We start from the raw sequence: 22,046 nt of genomic DNA on the forward strand, positions 1-22,046 counted from the left end.
AGAAGGTCGATTTTTGTCCTCCTGCAAGCTGCGGACGTGTCACTCAGTAACCTATCAGATCAGGTACCTACCTACCTGTGCAGTAGCCATGGACATATACTCATATATTATGTGAAGAGCCAGGATCATGCATGAGTCCTGAAAACAAAGGATTAACTCATGTTCCTGTAACATAAGATAACTGTAACATTGCCACTCAGGATTTGTAGTTAGAGCCAGTACATGGTAGGCTATGGGGTCTTTAGGATCAGTAATCTGAAGTCTCTCCTAACTTTTACAGATTAGGTACGTCAGTGGTTGCTTGAGTAGCTGAGCTCCTCAGCAGCATCACCAGCAGACAGGATTATCCTTTATTTTAGTCAGGATGCCTTTGAAAATGTGTATTTTGTCTTGCAGTTTTTACATTCCCACATCAATAAGAATTGCAAGACAGAATCCCTCTGTCTATAAAATAAGAAATTCAATACACTCAAATGATGTCAGTTAAAAGCGTTCTGCAAGATTGAAACCAATCTGAGATGCAATTAAAACAGTTTTAGAAGGAATGTCTGCATGAAAGCAGGTTGTCAGTATTTGACTGGTTATTAACATCAAGACAAGGATAAAGGGAACTTCTCACATAAGGGATTTTATAGGGGTGGAGAAGCATTGCCAGGTCGCAATTGTAAATGAGAACTTGTTCTCAACTTGCCTACCTGGTTAAATAAAGGTAAAATAAATAAATAAAATTAAAGGTGGAATGTTTGACTATATTTTACAGTTCCGCTAATGATACTTTCCCACTGTTAGGCTTTGCACCAGTGTTTGACCCAAAGATGCCTTGACAGTTTCTGTCTTTACAGGGGAACTGATGCCATGGTCTGAAACGTGAGATTGAGAGAGAGAGCGAGTGAGGTGCCCACTCAACGCTCGAACAGGTGAGGATGGTCGCCATATCTTGTTAAGATGAGACCCAGGATGAGAGGAGAAAACATAAACAACAGTACCCACTTAACCTCTGGGATATTCGGGACGGTAGCGTCCCACCTCAACAACAGCCAGTGAAAGTACAGGGTGCCAAATTCAAAACAACAGAAATCTCATAATTAAAATTCCTCAAGCATACAGGTATTTTACACCATTTTAAAGATAAACTTCTCGTTAATCCAGCCACAGCGTCTGATTTCAAAGAGGCTTTACGGCGAAAGCACACCAAACGATTATGTTATGTAAGCAGCTAACTCACAGAAAAATAAAGCTATTTTTCCAGCCAAAGAGAGGAGTCACAAAAAGCAGAAAGAGAAAATTCATCACTAACCTTTGATCTTCATCAGATGACACTCATATGACTTCATGTTACACAATACATGTATGTTTTATTCGATGAAGTTCATATTTATATCCAAAAATCTGAGTTTACATTGGCGTGTTATGTTCAGTAGTTCCAAAACATCCGGTGATTTTGCAGAGAGCCACATCAATTTACAGAAATACTCATCATAAATGTTGATGAAAACACAAGTGTTATACATGGAACTTTAGATACACCTCTCCTTAATGCAACCGCTGTGTCAGATTTAAAAAAATCTTTACCGAAAAAGCACACCATGCAATAATCTGAGTACAGCGCTCAGACAACAAAACAGCCAAACCGATATCCACCATGTTGTGCAGTCAACAGAAGTCAGAAATAGCATTATAAATATTCACTTACCTTTGATCTTCATCAGAATGCACTCCCAGGAATCGCAGTTCCACAATAAATGTTTGATAAAGTTCATCATTTATGGCCAAATACCTCCTTTTTGTTTGCGTATTTAGTACACAATCCAAACTCACGACGCACAGGCAAGTCCATGCGAAAGTTCAGACAAAGTTATATTACAGTTTGTATAAACATGTCAAACGAAGTATGGAATCAATCTTCATAAATCTTCGATATTGTTCCAACAGGAGAATTCCTTTGTCTGTAGAATTGCAATGGAACGCAAGCTAACTCTCACGTGAACGCGTGTGGTAAGCTCATGGCACTCTGCCAGACTTCTGACTCAATCCCCTCTCATTCGCCCCCACCCCACAGTAGAAGCATCAAACAAGGTTCTAAAGACTGTTGACATCTAGTGGAAGCCTTAGGAAGTGCAATATGACCCCATAGACACGGTGTATTCGATAGGCAATGAGTTGAAAAACTACAAACCTCCTGGTTGGATTTTCTTCTCAGGTTTTTGCCTGCCATATGAGTCCTGTTATACTCACAGACATCATTCAAACAGTTTTAGAAACTTCGGTGTGTTTTCTATCCAAATCTACTAATAATATGCATATATTAGCAACTGGGCCTGAGTAGCAGGCAGTTAACTCTGGGCACCTTATTCATCCAAGCTACTCAATACTGCCCCCCCCCAGTCTAGACTGCATAGTCCTCGTTATGGGCAGAGGGAGAAGCCTACTAAATTAAGAATGTCTCTTTCAGGCTTACTGGGCATCTGTTTTCAATTCCCTCCCTTATTGCCCAGGCACATAGGTCCTGACATGTACTGACTGTCTGATTCGCCTCCTCCAACCTAGACACACACACACACACACACATACTGTTTCTCTTAATAACCTCTTAGCCTTGTCCTTCATGGACTCTGGTTTCTTATTGGTGCTTTGTGGTTTCCCCCACCATTGTGGCTGTAAGCACATGGCCCTCTGTCAACTACTGGAATTCTGAGTTAGTATTCAGACGGTATCCTTACTATGCTGGACTTAGTGTTTCATGCCATGCATATTGTTCCCCAAGTAGAATATTGACTCAGCTCTTAATTATTTCCTTAATTTAAAATTAAATGATAGATATCAGTCATGTTTGCTTGCTTTGGTTCAAGAATTTCATTGATACCCTAATTTTTAAAGATTTTTATAGAGCTAGTCAGTGAACTGAGAAAATTAACACCATTCTTGCTAGCTTTAGGTACACTCTGTGTGTGTGTACACACACACACACACACACACACACACAATTATGTGGACCCCTTCAAATGAGGGGATTTGGCTATTTCAGCCACACCCGTTGCTGACCGGTGTATAAAATTGAGCACACAGTGATGCAATCTTCATAGACAAATATTGGCAGCAGAATGGTCTTACTGAAGAGCTCAGTGACTTTCAACGTGGAACTACCGTAGGATGCCACCTTTTAAAAGTCAGTTAGTCAAATTTCTACCCTGCTAGAGCTGCCCGGTCAACTGTAAGTGCTGTTCTTGTGAAGTGGAAACGTCTAGAAGCAACGAAGTGGTAGGCCACACAAGCTCGCAGAAAGGGACAGAGTGCTGAAGTGCGGAGCTCGTAATAATAGTCTGTCCTCGGTTGCAACACTCACTACCGAGTTCCAAACTGCCTCTGGAAGCATAGTCAGCACAAGAACTGTTTGTCGGGAGCTTCATGAAATGGGTTTCCATGGCCGAGCAGCCGCACTCAAGCCTAAGATCACCATGCGTAATGCCAAGCGGTGGCTAGAGTGGTCTATAGCTCGCCACCATTGGACTCTGGAGCAGTGGAAACGTGTTCTCTGGAGTGATGAATCACGATTCACTATCTGGCAGTCCAAGGAACGAATCTGGGTTTGGCGGATGCCAGGAGAATACTACATGCCTGAATGCATAGTGGTAACTGTACAGTTTGGTGGAGGAGGAATAATGGTCTGGGGCTGTTTTTCATGGTTCGGGCTAGGCCCCTTAGATCCAGTGAAGGGAAACCTCAGTGCTACAGCATACAATGGCATTCTAAACTCAGCAACAAAAAAAAGAAACATCTCATTTTTCAGGACCCTGTCTTTCAAAGATAATTCATAAAAATCCAAATAACTTCACAGATCTTCATTCTAAAGGGTTTTACCACTGTTACCCATGCAGGTTCAATGAACCATAAACAATTAATGACCATGGACATGTGGAACGGTCGTTAAGACACTAACAGCTTACAGACCATAGGCTATTAAGGTCACAGTTATGAAAACTTAGGAGACTAAAGAGGCCTTTCTACTGACTCTGAAAAACACCAAAAGAAAGATGCCCAGAGTCCCTGCTCATCTGCGTGAACGTGCCTTAGGCATGCTGATAGGAGGTATGAGGAGAGGTGATGATATGTGGCCAGGGCAATAAATTACAATGTCCGTACTGTGAGATGCCTAAGACAGCGCTACAGGGAGACTGGGGACAGCTGATTGTCCTCGCAGTGGCAGACTGTGTAACATCACCTGCACAAGATCGGTACATCAGAACATCACACCTGCAGGGCAGGTACAGGATGGCAACAACAACTGCCCTAGTTACACCAGGAACGCACAGTCCCTCCATCAGTGCTCAGACTCCGCAATAGGTTGAGAGAGGCTGGACTGAGTGTTTTTAGGCCTGTTCTAAGGCAGGTCCTCACCAGACATCACCGGCAACAACATCGCCTACAGGCACAAACCCACCGTCGCTGGACCAGACAGAACTGGCAAAAGTGCTCTTCATTGACGAGTCGTGGTTTTGTTTCACCAGGGATGATGGTCGGATTCGCGTTTATCATCGAAGGAATGTGCGTTACACCGAGGCCTGTACTCTGGAGAGGGATCGATTTGGAGGTGGAGGGTCCTTTATGGTCTGGGCCGGTGTGTCACAGCATCATCGGACTGAGCTTGTTGTCATTGCAGGCAATCTCAACGCTGTGCGTTACAGGGAAGACATCCTCCTCCCACATGTGGTACCCTTCCTGCAGGCTCATCCTGACATGACCATCCAGCATGACAATGCCACCAGCCATACTGCTCATTCTGTGTGTGATTTCCTGCAAGACAGGAGTGTCAGTGTTCTGCCATGGCCAGCGAAGAGCCCGGATCTGAATCCCATTGAACACGCCTGGGACCTGTTGGATCGGAGGGCTAGGGCCATTCCCCATAGAAATGTCCGGGAACTTGCAGGTGCCTTGGTGAAAGAGTGGGGTAACATCTCACAGAAAGAACTGGCAAATCTGGTGCAGTCCTTAAGGAGGAGATGCACTTGTTGTTCAGTTGTTGAATCTTATGTTCATACAAATATTTACACATGTTAAGTTTGAAAATAAACACAGTTGACAGTGAGGGGACATTTCTTTCTTTGCTGAGTTCAGATAATTCTGTGCTTCCAACTTTGTGTCAACAGTTTGGGGAAGACCCCGTGCACAAAGCGAGGTCCATACAGAAATGGTTTGTCGAGACCGGTTTGGAAGAACTTGACTGGCATGCACAGAGCCCTGACCTCAAACCCATCGAACACCTTTGGGATGAATTGGAACGCTAAATGCGAGCCAGGCCTAACATCAGTGCCTGACCTCACTAATACTCTTGTGACTGAATGGAAGCAAGTCCCCACAGCAATGTTCCAGGGGGGGGGGGCTCCATATTAATGCCCATGATCCTGGAATGAGATGTTCGTGTAAGTAGGTGTCCACATACTTATGACAATGTAGCGTATCAGAAGTCCATTCACAAAGTGGAGCTGACAGCTGCAGTACGATTTGTACTGGACTTGACTAGTGCTGTGGCTCAAACTGTTATCGTAGAGGTTCCTTTGTGGAGACTGCAGTCAGCGGTAGAGGTCTTCACAGGTCCAACTTCCAAAATGGACCTGGGGTTTTCCCGCCCTGACCAGATATAAATGTTTTGAATATAGACCTGTTCCGAACGGACACGGGGACAACTAGACCCGTTCCGTATAGACCGGGTTGGATCCATACCCAGTCCGATCTGAGTGAGGGAAGCAGCAGATTTTTTTTTTGAGCTACTGATAACCAGACCTGAAAGCGCAAGAGGGAGAGAGAGGTGCCGCTCTAGCAGGCAGGGGAGCTGTCGTACTGTGAGCGAGTGGCACAGGAGCAGGAAGGGAGAGACTAGAGGTCGCAACCAATCAAGCGGACTCACGCTATAGTAGACCAATAGCTGCTGTGACTCAATTATTTATCATCCAATATGATTGCTCAGTACCTGTCTTGACTGCGTCAAACCGGGAAATGCTAGTTAAGCTAGGTAACGTTTGCTAGTTGAGGCTGCAGTGCATGTGCTTTCTCATCCTACAGTTACACAACAAAAACTCCATTCAGAATATTAAGTAGCCTGTAGCCTCTCCTTCTCCTTGAACTTTTAATTCCTTCATTGTAATTCCATCTTCCATTGACTAAATACAGTGGGGCAAAAAAGTATTTAGTCAGCCACCAACTGCAAGTTCTCCCACTTAAAAAGATGAGGTCTGTCATTTTCATCATAGGTACACTTCAACTATGACAGACAAAATGAGAAAAAAAATCCTGAAAATCACATTGTAGGATTTTTTTATGAATTTATTTACAAATTATGGTGGAAAATAAGTATTTGGTCAATAACAAAAGTTTATCTCAATACTTTGTCATTGCCAACAAAGGGTATATAACAGAGGTCAAACATTTTCTGTAAGTCTTCACAAGGTTTTCACACACTGTTGCTGGTATTTTGGCCCATTCCTCCATGCAGATCTCCTCTAGAGCGGTGATGTTTTGGGGCTGTTGCTGGGCAACACGGACTTTCAACTCCCTCCAAAGATTTTCTATGGGGTTGAGATCTGGAGACTGGCTAGGCCACTCCAGGACCTTGAAATGCTTCTTACGAAGCCACTCCTTCGTTGCCCGGGCGGTGTGTTTGGGATCATTGTCATGCTGAAAGACCCAGCCATGTTTCATCTTCAATGCCCTTGCTGATGGAAGGAGGTTTTCACTCAAAATCTCACGAGACATGGCCCCATTCATTCTTTCCTTTACATGGATCAGTTGTCCTGGTCCCTTTGCAGAAAAACAGCCCCAAAGCATGATGTTTCCACCCCAATGCTTCACAGTAGGTATGGTGTTCTTTGGATGCAACTCAGCATTCTTTGTCCTCCAAACACGACGAGTTGAGTTTTTACCAAAAAGTTATATTTTGGTTTCATCTGACCATATGACATTCTCCCAATCTTGTATGTCTTCCATTTCCTAATAATTGCTCCCACAGTTGATTTCTTGAAACCGAGCTGCTTACTATTGCAGATTCAGTCTTCCCAGCCTGGTGCAGGTCTACAATTTGGTTTCTGGTGTCCTTTGACAGCTCTTTGGTCTTGCCCATAGTGGAGTTTCGAGTGTGACTGTTTGAGGTTGTGGACAGGTGTCTTTTATACTGATAACAAGTTCAAACAGGTGCCATTAATACAGGTAATGAGTGTAGGACAGAGGAGCCCCTTAAAGAAGTTACAGGTCTGGGAGAGCCAGAAATCTTGCTTGTTTGTAGGTGACCAAATACTTATTTTCCACCATAATTTGCAAGAAATTCATAAAAAATCCTACAATGTGATTTTCTGGATTTTTTTTCTTATTTTGTCTGTCACAGTTGAAGTGTACCTATGACGAAAATTACAGGCCTCTCATCTTTTTAAGTGGGAGAACTTGTACAATTGGTGGCTGACTAAATACTTTTTTGCCCCACTGTATCTCCTAACTTTTGCCACACATGGAGGCTCTGACTGTAGCCTATTGCCACTTTGACTTGTTATTTGACTTATGATTGGCCAACAATAAGCTACACACGTCACACTCCCCTCTCATGAAAAAGCAAGAGCAGCAGCATAAATAATACAATTTCTCTTTCTACTACAGCGGTCTCGTTCGAATCTGTACGGCCGTTCTGGACAAGTCGGTTAAAATTACACATACCTGAGACCTGTGAAAATCAGATCAGACCCGTGACATTATTTAGAATCCTGGATCTGGTCCTGCATTGGGTCTTGAGTATTCGGGTACAGGTGGATGGATCTGTGAGGACCTCTAGTCAATGACTTTCGGACTGGGAATGGGCGATTGTGTCCGAAATGGCACCCTGTTCCCGATGTAGTGCACTACTTTTGACCAGAGCCCTAATAGGCCTTAGTTATTCCCATTTGGGACTGGGAATGGACTCTTATTTATACCCCCAGACAATGGCAGCATTGTGGCCCAGATGATGTGTCATGGCAGGAGTTCCTGTCTGGCAAGGTTAAGTTAGCCATTACATGTGCCTTGTCTTCCGGCGTCTATTTTCATGTTGTTGTTGTTGATGTTTGGCCACAAATGCACTGACGGTGGGGCAGTGTGTCAAGAAAAACATGTTGTCTGTGAAATGAAAAAAATAGATATTACTTTGAGAATTAAACCCTCACAAAGAATCCCCAAAGCTTTTGATGTGTTCTTATAAACCGTTTGTGTAATTGTATGCAGCAGTGAAACATGGTTCATTAGCATATGCTTTTGTGTATAACAGTGTGGTTAAATTTACAGGTCTGTTTTTCTTGTTCTTTCATTTGTGGATGTGGTGGGTTATAGTGAAGTCAGAGTATCTGAATGTGCTCTGATGAGCTGTCCTGCACTTGCCAGTCTTGGACTAAATTCTTCTAAGTATTTTTCTGCAGCTTTTTCACAGCCTGTTTAGGCAGCCTGTTGCACAATGCCCCATTCATCATTCCAAGCCAAGTCTCATCACTGATTGTTGTTTGACTTGGTGTTCTCATTTAGCTAAATTCTCCTATCCCCTATCCTTCCTACCAGGCAAGTCTCCTCATGTATGGATATTATTGCCTGATTTGAGAGAAGAGGAAATACTTTATCAAAAGGCAGTATTGAATTGGATCCAGCTTGTTATTAGAGGTGTTACGAATGGAATTACATTTTCCTCAAGAAAGTAAACAAGTGTTTTCACAGACCATTTAAGAGTTGATCATTAGGCTACTACTGCAGATTATGAATTTAACTTTGTCTTTGCAGTACAGGATATATTCAGTAGAATCAATTGATCATCAACTGAAATACTTAAATTTATTAGTTCATGGTCCCTGAAATTGTTTGCTGTGAAAATATCCGTATTCAAACTCGGGTGTCCTCAGAGAACCAAGGCAAGCAAACAGACACTTTTAAACCATGTCCACACACCATCTGATCTCCAGCCAGAGTCAGGGCCGGATTACTGAACAGGCATGCAAAGAAAACAATTCTGAAGTTTTGGGGGGCCGAGATCGCACATGATAGCAAAATGTGTACAATTGCAGGAAATTAACTTTATAACTGCAATTTATTTCATGCCAAATGTGAACAAAAGCATGAACTGAGCTGTATAACAGCCCCCGGAGACAGGAGAGGGAAATCTCCCCCCCCCCCCTCCTCCAAAAAGCCCCCTACCCTTCTCTTCTCCTCCTACCGCCCAATACTCAACAAAAAATGTTGGTTACAGCTATTTGGCATCTGCCCAGTGCAGTGACAAGCACTGCTTGATTATGTGTTGTGTGGTTCCCCAAGTAAAATGCCCGCTCTTGGCACTGATTTCTACTGCTTTGACGCGCACTCTCATCTGTCGTCACACGACGCCAGCCGAGTGCAGAGCAAAGAATCCCTGTGGATTTAGAATAGGGAGGCTAGTAGGGGTATACCTGATGCTGGTGCTGTTGTATCTGCAGTAGATCGGGGAGCTGTGGTAAACCAACCCCAGCCCACGTACAGGTTCTAGGGCTCCTGAGTGGGAGGACTGAGCCTGCCAGAGATGTGGATGTATGAAACTTGCTGTTTCTCACTACCCCAGATTGTGTGTGTGTGTGTGTGACTGCATTCACATTTTCTGTAAAGAAATGCGCAGAAAGATTCTCAGTCCGTAGGCATCTGAATTTTTCTGGCAGTAACACCAGAGAATACCACCCTATACTGGAGTTTCCCATATATTCATTTAGCTGCAGCTTTTAAAGGAATAGTGCAATGTTTTGGCAATTTTTAAGCTCTGTTTAATTTTCTTTTTATAATTCATGGACACCATTGTTATGTCTTTGCATGCAGTTTGAAGGAAGTTGCTAACTAGCATTAGCACAATAACTGGACCTCTATGTGAACAGCTAGCATGCTGGATGTCTACAGATGTGGTCAGCAACAGGCGAGGGGGGGATTTTTTTGGTAAAAATATTAAAATCACCAGAAATTCAGCTAAAACTTTGTTTAATTTAGTTAATCTGTTCACCTACCATTCCAACGAATAAAAGAGCCATGTGATTGTGTCTCAATGCAATCGAGGTATAAAATGATTACTTTCAAATACAATCTTCTTTTGAGTTTGGTGGTGGTCAATTTGCAGTGTACAAATTATTATAACTGTTACGGACCCCCGACCTTCCCTCCATCAAAAATTGTCCTGTGGCTGAATCAGTTGCCTACCGCTGGACTACAGGAACAGCTAGCATGCTAGCTTTTCCCATAAACTTCCAGTCATTGCGCTAACACTAGTTAGCAATGGCTCGCGAAACTACCTTCAACTTCCTTCAAATTGCACGCAGACAAAAATGGTATCCATGAGTTAGTGACTCTTTGTTAGTAGAAAAAATGCTTAATTTCCCTAATCTTGTACTATCCTTTGAAGATCAGTGACAAGTCACAATGTATATTTGTAGCAAACCTAGCGACCAGTGTGGTGAATGAGAGCCACAAGCAAACAGCCATTGCTTTCTCATCTCCCTATAGTGTAGTGGTGCTCATCTGTTATACACTGCTCAAAAAAATAAAGGGAACACTAAAATAACACATCCTATATCTGAATGAATGAAATATTCTTTTTTCTTTACATAGTTGAATGTGCTGACAACAAAATCACACAAATGATCAATGGAAATCAAATTTATCAACCCATGGAGGTCTGGATTTGGAGTCACACTCAAAATTAAAGTGGAAAACCACACTACAGGCTGATCCAACTTTGATGTAATGTCCTTAAAACAAGTCAAAATGAGGCTCAGTAGTGTGTGTGGCCTCCACGTGCCTGTATGACCTCCCTACAACGCCTGAGCATGCTCCTGATGAGGTGGCGGATGGTCTCCTGAGGGATCTCCTCCCATACCTGAACTAAAGCATCCGCCAACTCCTGGACAGTCTGTGGGACATGATGTCCCAGATGTGCTCAATTGGATTCAGGTCTGGGGAACGGGCGGGCCAGTCCATAGTATCAATGCCTTCCTCTTGCAGGAACTGCTGACACACTCCAGCCACATGAGGTCTAGCATTGTCTTGCATTAGGAGGAACCCAGGGCCAACCGCACCAGCATATGGTCTCACAAGGGGTCTGAGGATCTCATCTCGGTACCTAATGGCAGTCAGGCTAGGCTACCTCTGGCGAGCCCATGGAGGGCTGTGCGGCCCCCCCAAAGAAATGCCACCCCACACCATGACTGACCCACCGCCAAACCGGTCATTCTGGAGGATGTTGCAGGTAGCAGAACGTAGCAGAACGTTCTCCAATTTGCCAATCTTGGTGTTCTCTGGCAAATGCCAAACGTCCTGCACGGTGTTGGGCTGTAAGCACAACCCCCACCTGTGGACGTCGGGCCCTCATACCACCCTCATGGAGTCTGTTTCTGACCGTTTGAGCAGACACATGCACATTTGTGGCCTGCTGGAGGTCATTTTGCAGGGCTCTGGCAGTGCTCCTCCTGCTCCTCCTTGCACAAAGGCAGAGGTAGCGGTCCTGCTGCTGGGTTGTTGCCCTCCTACGGCCTCCTCCACGTCTCCTGATGTACTGGCCTGTCTCCTGATAGCACCTCCATGCTCTGGACACTACGCTGACAGACACAGCAAACCTCCTTGCCACATCTCGTATTGATGTGCCATCCTGGATGAGCTGCACTACCTGAGCCACTTGTGTGGGTTGTAGACTCCGTCTCATGCTACCACTAGAGTGAAAGCACCGCCAGCATTCAAAAGTGACCAAAACATCAGCCAGGAAGCATAGGAACTGAGAAGTGGTCTGTGGTCACCACCTGCAGAACCACTTCTTTATTGGGGGTGTCTTGCTAATTGCCTATAATTTCCACCTGTTGTCTATTCCATTTGCACAAGAGCATGTGAAATTTATTGTCAATCAGTGTTGCTTCCTAAGTGGACCGTTTGATTTCACAGAAGTGTGATTGACTTGGAGTTACATTGTGTTGTTTAAGTGTTCCCTTTATTTTTTTGAGCAGTGTATTTCAGATGGTGTCAACATAGTTGCATTTTGGAGTAGAATGTATTTTTCAAAAGTCACCAGAAGTGACCTTCTCAGTCGTTCTACAAAAAAAAATCTCCCAGGATGCATGTGCCCTGACCCCCGCAGGAAAGAGCACAAACCTCACCCCCCTCCCCTGCTGTCTTTGCCACCGCTGCTGAAAAAAATCCTAGAGAAAACTGCACCGAAAGACAGACAAAACAATGTGTGTTTTAACAAGACACGGGATGTTTTTCTTTGTCAAATCTGGTTGGTTTTAGTGCGTGTCTATTTCTGGCAGCGACAGAGCTGGAGTCTAGTCCAGGCTACAAGATGCATAATATCAGCCTGTTTTCTACTCGGTGGTGCAGGGCTTTGATGTTGAAAACCCCTGGGCACTGATATTTAGAATACTTTTTCTCCCCATCGTTGGGCTTGTCCATCAGGCTGTTGAAATGCCCCTTTTGAAGTGGATGTAGGTAATAGCTAAACAAAGTGTGGTGCTACCTACCACGGGTAATACATCTGAGGATTTAATGGCATTGATAGCTGATACCTTAAGCCACTGCAGCTGTAAAAGCTCTCCTGGGCCCATCTTTTTACATTAACATGTCCTCTTAAAAACAACATTTTGTCATGTGGGGAAAGCTTTACCAAAGATGGGCTATGACAAACTGGACTGTAATGAGACAAAATTGAGTGATGTTGTTGCTAAAATGTACATTTAAGAGGAGTGTACTTGTCTGACCTTGTGCCAATGATAAGGAACAGGCTTTCTAGAATACTTTTCGACAGGCGTCATGGTGTTTTTAAGCCACAATTGGCTTAAATTGCTGTCAAACCTTCATACCAACATAATGTGATCATGGTGACATATGTAATAATGTAACATGGTGGCAGACATGGGATCCCTATATCTAACAGTGTAACAGTAATAAAGGGCTCATCTTCTCTGTGATGTCTGTCCTCCAGTGGCGTGTGAGAGGACAGCAGCCATGCCACCCCACTCTGACATTGTCAAGGTGGCCATCGAGTGGCCCGGCGCCAATGCCCAGCTCATCGAGATTGACCAGGTCAGTGCCCGTCTAACCCCCCCCCCCCCCCCCCCCCCCTAAAGGACAAGACATACCAACATGAATGTCGGTCATGTGCAGTAGAATACCTGCTTGGTATCGGTGAACAGTGTCGATTCAACGTGTAGAATCGTCGGGAAATTAACAGAAAAATGAGCGCCGATGTTCTGTGGTCAGAGGCGATAGGACGGCCACTGTGCTTGGCTGCTGATTGTGTTGATTGGTCTTGTCCTTAACAGCATCAATCCTCCACTCTGTCTACTCAACCAAACATTTTATAGAAGTCTATTTTCCCGGTGCCGGAGACTTTAAACTCCCGAGACTCCATGTTAAGTAATTGTAGGGAAAAGACATCTACAGTATGTTTCTGCTCAGACCAGCATAAACTACTGAGATTTTGTTGGTAAGTCTAGCACATCTTTCGACTCTCAGCATGAACTGTAATGTATGTTGCCGGCAATGACATGAAACCAAATCCATCAACGTTTGTTTTCCACTGAATGCCAAGCTAGGCAAGGAATGAGAACCATTTTTGAACTTACTTTAGGGCAGCGTTTCCCAAACTCGGTCCTGGGGACCAACAAGGGGTGCACGTTTTGGTTTTTGCCCTCGCACTACACAGCTGATTCAAATAGTCAAAGCTTGATGAGTGCATTATTTGAATCAGCTGTGTAGTGCTAAGACAACCAAAACGTGCAACCCTTGGGGTCCACAGGATTGACTTTGTAAAGCTCTGCTATAGGGCCTTTTTATGACCAATCGGCAACTTTCCTGTGATTCCAGTGGCTTTGCAGAGTTTGACTGTTTTTTTTGTTTGTTGTGTGTTTGCAGAAGAAGCCTCTGTCCTCTATCATACGGGAGGTGTGTGATGGGTAAGCACCAGGTCCACACCCAGCTGTTTCTGCTCACGCTGGAGATAATGGCCGCACAATGTTTACGACTGATTTATATATGTGTGTGATATGAGCACACGTGAACGCACACACAGACACACACACCCTGCGTTCACTTATGTAAGATTAGTGCTAGCTAGACAGACTTAGTTAGGGCCAAATGTATAGCAGGTCCATATTGAGAACACACAAAGGAACATTAGTAAGAGCCATTACACATGGACTGGATCACACATGAGTTTCATTACAATGACAGAATTCTTATTATAAAATGACTTCTTTAAGGGTCTATATATATTCTATATTATAATATATTACCCTGTGTAGAAATGGAACAGTTTGTGCCTGTTGGAATACTGCAGAACGTTCTGCTCAAAATACAAAAAATATCATTTGAATGCTTTCTACAATCTTGCTCCATCATAGCCATTGATTCACTATGCTATATTATCACACAAGTTTAGAATTCTATTGCATACAAAGATGTTGGATATTATTCTTTACTTTTGAGGTGCAGATATTTCTACAATAACATACGAGGCATTTCAGTGTTATAAATGCTGTGGTACTCCACCTTCTGCTTGGCTCCCGAGTGGCGCTGCGGTCTAAGGCACTGCAAGAGGAGTCACTGCAGTCCCTGGTTTGAACCCAGGCTGCATCACATCTGGCCGTGATTGGGAGTCCCATTGGGCGGCGCACAATTGGCCCTGGGTAGTCCGTCATTGTAAATAAGAATTTGTTCTTAACTGACTTGCCTAGTTTTTATTGCGCCTACTCACATACCACTGCCAATAAACACACACCTCTAGCCAATACACTAAAGGAGGTCTAATGGCTCATAGATGGGGGCCAGACTTGAACTTTTAATGTGTTTATATACTTATGTAACCATTTAGACCCCCCCCCCCCCCCCCCCTCACGTGCCTCCTCCCATTGCCTTTCCGTTTCCTCTCTCTTGTCTCCTGGTCCACCTTGTCTGTCTATGATTACTGAGACTTTTCCTAACTCACTACTTCTCCTTATCCCTCTCTCTCTCCAGTGCTTCCTCCTACTCTCTTGCTCTCCCTCTCGCATCTGAATGTATTTTTTTCGCCCACTGAATATCACCCTGTACAATCTTCTCCATCTGCTTCTCTTGCAAATAGAAATGCTCGAGGCTCCGATAATGACTTTTATTAACCTTATGCACATGGTATGCATTTTCTGTAGGGTGGAAAAACAAATGCACAGCATTACAGTAGGTCTTATTGAGATACGTGTGGGTTTAGCTTCTGCCTGCCTCATGTTTAGGGAGGTCAGTGCACTCTGGTATTGAGTGGAAAATTGGTGAATTCATTCACCTACTTTTCAATTGATTTTGTGCGTGTGTCCACAGCTGGTCTCTGTCTGGCTCTGAGCAGTTTGCCCTGCGTTACGCTGACGGTCCTCAGCTCTACATCACTGAACAGGTGAGCCTCAACACCTTGGCAGAATTCATTACTATAATACACTACGTGGTTCCTTAGTTAATATGTTACTGTTAGTACACTACATGACCAAAAGTATGTGGACACCTGTTTGTCGAACATCTCATTACAAAATCATGGGCATTAATATGGAGTTGGTCCCCTCCTTTGCTGCTATAGCAGCCTCCACTCTTCTGGAAATGCTTTCCATCAGATATTGGAACATTGCTGCAGGGACTTGCTTCCATTCAGCCACGAACATTAGCGATTAGGGCTGGCTCGCAGTCGGCATTCAAATTCGTCCCAAAAGTGTTTGATGGGGTTGAGGTCAGGGCTCTGTTCAGGCCAGTCAAGTTCTTCCACACTGATCTCGACAAACCATTTCTGTATGGACCTCTCTTTGTGCACAGGGGCCATTGTCATGTGAAAACATGAAAGGGCCTTCCCCAAACTGTTTGCACAGAATTGTCTAGAATGTCATTGTAACCTGTAGCGCTAAGATTTCACTTCACTGGAACTAAGGGGGCTAGCCCGAAACATGAAAAACATCCTACTCCACCAAACTATACAGTTGGCACTATGCATTGGGGCAGGTAGCATTCTGGCATCCGCCAAACCCAGATTCGTCTGTCGGACTACCAGATGGTGAAGCGTGATTCATCATTTCAGAGAATGCGTTTCCGCTGCCCCAGAGTCCAATGGTGTCGAGCTTTACACCACTCCAGCTGAAGCTTGGTGATCTTAGGCCTGTGTGCGGGTGCTCGGCCATGGAAACCCATTTCATGAAGCTCCCAACAAAGTTATTGTGCTGACTTTGCTTCCAGAGGCATTTTGGAAATCGGTCATGTGTGTTGCAACCGAGGACAGAAGATTTTACGCACTTCAGCACTCGGCGGTCATTTTCTGTGAGCTTGTGTGGCCTACCACTTCGCGGCTGAGCCGTTGTTGCTCCTAGACGTTTCCACTTCACAATAACAGTTGACCAGGGCAGAAATTTGACGAGCTGACTTGTTGGAAAGGTGGCATCCTATGACAGTGCCACGTTGAAAGTCACTGAGCTCTTCAATAAGGCCATTCTACAGGCAATGTTTGTCTATGGAGATTGCATGGCGGTGTGCTCGATTTTTATACACCTGTCAGCACAAGTGTGGCTGAAATAGCCGAATCCACTCATTTTAAGAGGTGCCCACATACTTTTGTGTATATATAGTGTATGTCATATCACCAATATGAAGTTGTTGTTGTTGTTGTTGTTGCTACAGCATCATGCTGTGGTAGTAGCAATGTTCACCATCTTTCTTTCCAGAGCCGTAGTGAAATGAAGAATGGGACCATCCTTCGATTAGCCATATCTCCCGTGAGACACTTTCTCTTCTTTTACATGCAGTTATTTTCATTTTTTTCAAGTAAATTACCAGTATTTCTTAGGTATATTTTATTAACTCTATAGTGACTGCAATGCTCATAGTTTCACCAATTATAAACAGGGAGAGGCTATACAGACATGCCTGGTGCCCAAAATTGATAACCTATGTCGCGCAGTGAGAGTTGAGTGTGGACTAATGGATTCGGTTCAGTCAGTCATCCTGATGAGCCCTCCTCAGCTAGCTAGTTTATGCTTGTGGCTAGAAACTTCAGTGAGAATGTATAACTTGTTTGCCGAAGTTGGGACTTGGGAGTGTTCAGAATTATTCAGTTTTTGTTGATTATGTAGTCCAATAAATGTGCTTTAGCTGCCTGTCAACCTTGCCTGATATTAGCTACACTATAGCTACTTTCCTAAAAATGAGTTACTGCAGGACAGCCATAAAGTACTGACCCTACCTTTACGCTTGTTTACACTGAGCTGCACTGGGGTTGGAATGCAATCATGCTTACATTAAGACACAAAGGAGCCGGCATGAGATATGGGTCGGAAAATGTACCTCAATTCAGGGATGGGATATCAAATAAAAAATGTATTTGCCACTGTACTCCACACTGCCGCATAGAGAAGATTGAAATACTGCTGCTTTTTCCGGAAAACTTCCCTTTTTGTCCTCATGCTAGCTAGCAGTAGCCACCGCTGCCAATTTTGGAATGGCAGTGTCAGCCAATCAGCTCCTTTGTTGTTTGTGACGTATCATTCCATAATGGCTACTGGTAGCTAGCATGAGGATGCAAAGGGCAGTTTTTGGGAAAAACTTGCAGTATTTCAATCTTAGCAATGGAGCAGTGTAGATAATTGTACAATTTTGGAGTACCGTGGTAAATCCCATCCCAGCATTAAGGTAAGTTTTCAGACCCATATTGCGCGTCGGCTCCACGGTGTCTTAATGTAACCATGAATGCGTTCTGACCCCAGTGCAGCTCAGTTTAAACGAGCGTAAGGGTAGGGTAGGTATCTTCTGGTAGGCTTGGGTGGTATATCATATACCTGGTTATTTGGAAAAAAACATGGGATCGTTTTTCAATACCTTCAAAATGATTTATTAGAAATTTTTGAATAAATCTGAATATTTGTAGCTACTTTTTAACTTAATACCTGCAGTCAACTTGTGCAATACTTTAGGAGATAAAGCAGGTTGTGGTCTTCATTTCACCTGTCACATTATTTTACATTATGAAGCTTACCGTAGTTTCTCAGAACAGTTGAGCCAGTCTGTTTGTAAATAGCACAACTGGAGACGGCGGGAGCTGGTGAGTCTATAGTGTTATATATCGGCGAGGCTCTGTTGTGCGGTGTACATGGGGTGATGAAGTTACACTTGTATTCAATTCACTACTAAATGTTTGCCATCAGATATCTTATAATGGCTTTCTGCCAGAAGTCAAAGAGCTCTGGATGAGTTATCTGTACAGCTTACATTTTTCCTTATGCTTCCTACTAGTGTTTAAAAAAAATCCGTTCTTCTCTGTGCTCCGTGTACACATTCTGCTCTTCCTTATGACATTCGGTAGCTAGTAGCTATGCTTGTATAATTTATGAGCAGTTTTTTCCTGTCTTTGGGATTAGTTTATATTCGTTTTCGCTCATTAGCATTTAGCTAACAGCATCTTTGGGATTTCGCTATTAGTTTGTGCTCATTTTGTTAGCATTCTGGTAAGAGGCCCAATGGTCATCCTGATAGTTACAGCAAGTTATTTCTTGTGTAGGCTGCTATCCTACTCAAAAATATAATAGAGTATTGAACAAATTGGCTAATGCTAGCGACGTTATACAGCTGCCCGGTGACGAAACTATTGCCCAGTGGGAAGCAACAGTGGGAAGCAGTGAAGCGCCTCGGTACAACATACAACACCGTTGCATTGGTCATTCACACAGGCTTGCGTTAGCTAATTGGCATGTCACGGTGACATCCAGATTCCAAATGGTGACCAATACTAAGTTATTTATCCCTCGCCCATCAAAAATAAACACAACTTTCTTTTACAAGTTTTAACTAGCGCAGTGCCGTTGTTGCCAGATAGCCAGCATAAACTAGCTAGCTGGAAAGGGCTTATCAGAATGACTGACTGAACTGAATCCATTAGTTTCCACTCTGCTCTCAGCTGAGTGACATGTCATCAAGTTGGGCACCCGACGTATCCGTATAGCTTCTCCCTAATAAACAGATCAAAAACATGGCAGCTGCTTTAGACTAACCCTATTGCTGACTTATACGTTTCGATCGCTGCCTACATGTATCAAGCTAATGTAGTCGTTGAGGTAAACCAGGTAAAAAAAAAAAAAACAGTCAATAATGGCCAACATCGCCTTGCCTGACCCCCCCCCCCCCCCCCCCCCCCCCACAATAGGCCCGTGCAGCACGGCAGCTCCTGGACAGGATCCAGTCTCATGGCATAGATGCCCGCCTGGAGGCCCTGAAGGAGCTGGCCAAGCTGTCAGCTGACCCCACCTTTGCCACCGAGTTCATCAACATGGAGGGCATCGGGACCCTGGCGCGCCTGGTGGAGAGCGGCACCCAGTGAGTCTCATGCAGTGTATGGTGAACTGCCACTAGACGCTGATCCTGGGTCAGTTTAGCATTTTCCCCACTTATGATTAAGGTAAGAATTGGGCGAGGAGAAGCTGATCCTAGATCTCTACCTACGGGGAAACTTCACTCCGGAGCGAGTCTCATTATGGTCTCGTACAGACAGACAAACCATGTTGTAGGGTACATACCACACCACAGCCCTTGGGCTACTTCTACTGGCTACTAGAAGCCTTTCTGGATATGGTTGCCGTAGGCTAACACTGATTGCCCTATACTAACACTGATTGCCCTATACTGATAGCTTGCTGTTTGTGGCTGCAGTTGTCTTGCTTCTTTTCCCCATCAGTTGGTGAGTGTTGTCCTCTGACTCTGGTCTCCTCTCATCAGCTTTGGAGAGATGCTGGCCTTCACTCTCACTGCCTTCCTGGAGCTGATGGACCATGGAATAGTGTCCTGGGACCTCATCTCTCTGTCTTTCATCAAACAGGTCAGAATCCATACCTGCCTCAACTAAACAGTTCAGGCTGCATATATCGGAAATGCTATTCCCTATACAGTGCACAACTTTTGACCAGGGTGCATAGAGCTCTGGTTAAAAGTGCACTTCATAGGGAAAAGAAAGTGCACTTCATAGGGAATACGGTGCCATTTTGTACGCAGACACTCAACATAACACTTGTCATATAAGGAAGCCACTGTCAGATTCCTACACCATCCACAATGGAAGTAAGACTCAATGTATTTCTGACTTATTTTGATGGAACTTGGCCCTGTACAGTATGTGAACTATCTTTCTCAGTTTGAACACTGGTAAATGAGTTTGGGTGGGTTCAGTAGTTTGAGGCCTATCTTGAAGTCCTCCCCCATGTTTTTTTTTCTTCTCTTTTCTTTAATTATTTGACCTTCAACACCTCACTGGTTGCCAGAACTGAGTGGGTTGCGGTTACCTAGCAACCCCCCATGTTATTTGGAGCTCTTTCAGCTGAATTGTCTGTGAAGTTTTCACCCTGATGAAGTCCTCTGAAGTGCTGCACAGCAACAAGCACTGTAGAATTGAGATACATCGTTTTCTATAGGCTGTGCATTTATGCACAAGTATGGATATTATTCATTTTTTTTGTCCACTGTATGTCATTTGATAGACCTACTTTTCAAGTCCTAGTCTCGAGTTTTCAAATCTACTTCCATAAACCAAGTAGTAATCAAGAAGACCCTAGATTTATGTGTCCATTTTAATGGAGTATTTCCCTCCTATCCTGTCTGGTCAGATTGCGGGCTATGTGAACCAGCCAATGGTGGATGTGTCAATCCTGCAGCGCTCTCTGGCCATCCTGGAGAGCATGGTTCTCAACAGCCACAGCCTCTACCACCGGGTGGCGCAGGATATCACTGTTGGACAGCTCATCGGACACCTGCAAGTGTGAGCACACACACACGCACTGGGGCCTCCCACATACAGCTATGTGGGGGATGTAGTCGAAGTTAGTGTGTAGAAATGTAGTGGCGTAACTTACTAATGTCGGTGGAATCAAACGTAGATGACGAGCCTTGCCTTGCTACGCAACCTTATGACTAAGCTTAGAAGTGTAGAACCCCAGACTAATGCTATCTGAGTACTGTATTAATACATTTAACCAGCTGCTACTTTAGTTTTTGTAACCATGTGAGAATTCCTAGAACCAGATGCTTCTAACTGGTGTTGCTGTGTCTGATATGCCTTTTTAGATCCAATCAGGAGATCCAGACGTATGCCATCGCACTCATCAACGCCCTCTTCCTCAAGGCACCGGAGGATAGACGGCAGGTCAGTACAGTACCTGCTCACCAATACACCGAAAGGGTACCCTTGCAATATACACTACATGACCAAAAGTATGTGGACACTAGGGCTCTTACGGTGACCGTATTCCCGCCACACTGGCCGTCACGAGTCATGACGGCAGTCAAATTCCACTTGACCATTTAGTCATGGTGATTAGGCTTCTCCAAGCTCTGATGCTGCTGATGGCTATTAGTAGCCTACCAAACATGCTACCTGCCTGGTACTCAGCTCTCTATAGTCCCTCTAATCACTCTGACATCAATGCAAATGTAATCGAAAATCTAATTTAACACTTCATGAGAGCCCATGAGCTCATGTTGTGCAACATTTCAATAGGCTATGCAATTGCATGAGAAAACAGAGTGATGGCCTCTACTAAAAAGAGGATCCCACCAGATTTCTACAGACTAGACCTACTATATTTATTTCTCAACTTTTCTAATATTAAGCACATTGCTTCTCTTTACAACAGGAGTATAGCCAACCTGCCTGGCATGAAAATTAACCACGGAAAAAGCATCCTCCATTCGCTATTTAGTTGCATAGATGGCACATTTTTTTTCCACTGACCCAGTTTCGAGACATGATAATGGTCCATTCTAAATTTAAAACAAATTTCACACACATATTCTTTAGTATATGTAAAGGCAATATTGAATCAAGAATATTGTGAAGGGTGACAATATTAGCCTATCACTTTGTGAATGATATATTATCACTTGTGAATCATGCCCAGCTGTTGCGCATGCTTTTGTTTTGTGAGACTTTTTCCAAATGAAAGTCACACACCTCATATAGCCTAGACCATAGGCCTACAGTGCCTTCGGAAAGTATTCAGACCCCTTGACGACTT

At 44.0% G+C, this 22,046-nt stretch overlaps 1 protein-coding gene across 4 annotated transcripts in view; it reads left to right on the plus strand.

The window, feature by feature from the left end:
- LOC109894106 (engulfment and cell motility protein 2) overlaps positions 1-22,046 on the plus strand; it is a 33,633-nt gene that overhangs the window by 839 nt on the left and 10,748 nt on the right. For 2 of the 4 annotated variants that reach the window (XM_020487338.2, XM_031824237.1), the window contains exons 2-10: positions 843-917; positions 12,974-13,074; positions 13,906-13,946; positions 15,343-15,415; positions 16,719-16,769; positions 19,190-19,359; positions 19,759-19,858; positions 20,640-20,791; positions 21,097-21,175. In XM_020487338.2, the coding sequence (XP_020342927.2) occupies positions 12,997-13,074; positions 13,906-13,946; positions 15,343-15,415; positions 16,719-16,769; positions 19,190-19,359; positions 19,759-19,858; positions 20,640-20,791; positions 21,097-21,175 (744 nt within the window). In that variant the 5' untranslated portion in view covers positions 843-917; positions 12,974-12,996. The remainder of the gene's footprint in view (positions 1-842; positions 918-12,973; positions 13,075-13,905; positions 13,947-15,342; positions 15,416-16,718; positions 16,770-19,189; positions 19,360-19,758; positions 19,859-20,639; positions 20,792-21,096; positions 21,176-22,046) is intronic. The other 2 variants (XM_031824232.1, XM_031824239.1) reach the window with 1 other exon arrangement.

The sequence above is a fragment of the Oncorhynchus kisutch genome, linkage group LG1 (genome assembly GCF_002021735.2).
Source record: "Oncorhynchus kisutch isolate 150728-3 linkage group LG1, Okis_V2, whole genome shotgun sequence".
NCBI lineage: Eukaryota > Metazoa > Chordata > Actinopteri > Salmoniformes > Salmonidae > Oncorhynchus > Oncorhynchus kisutch.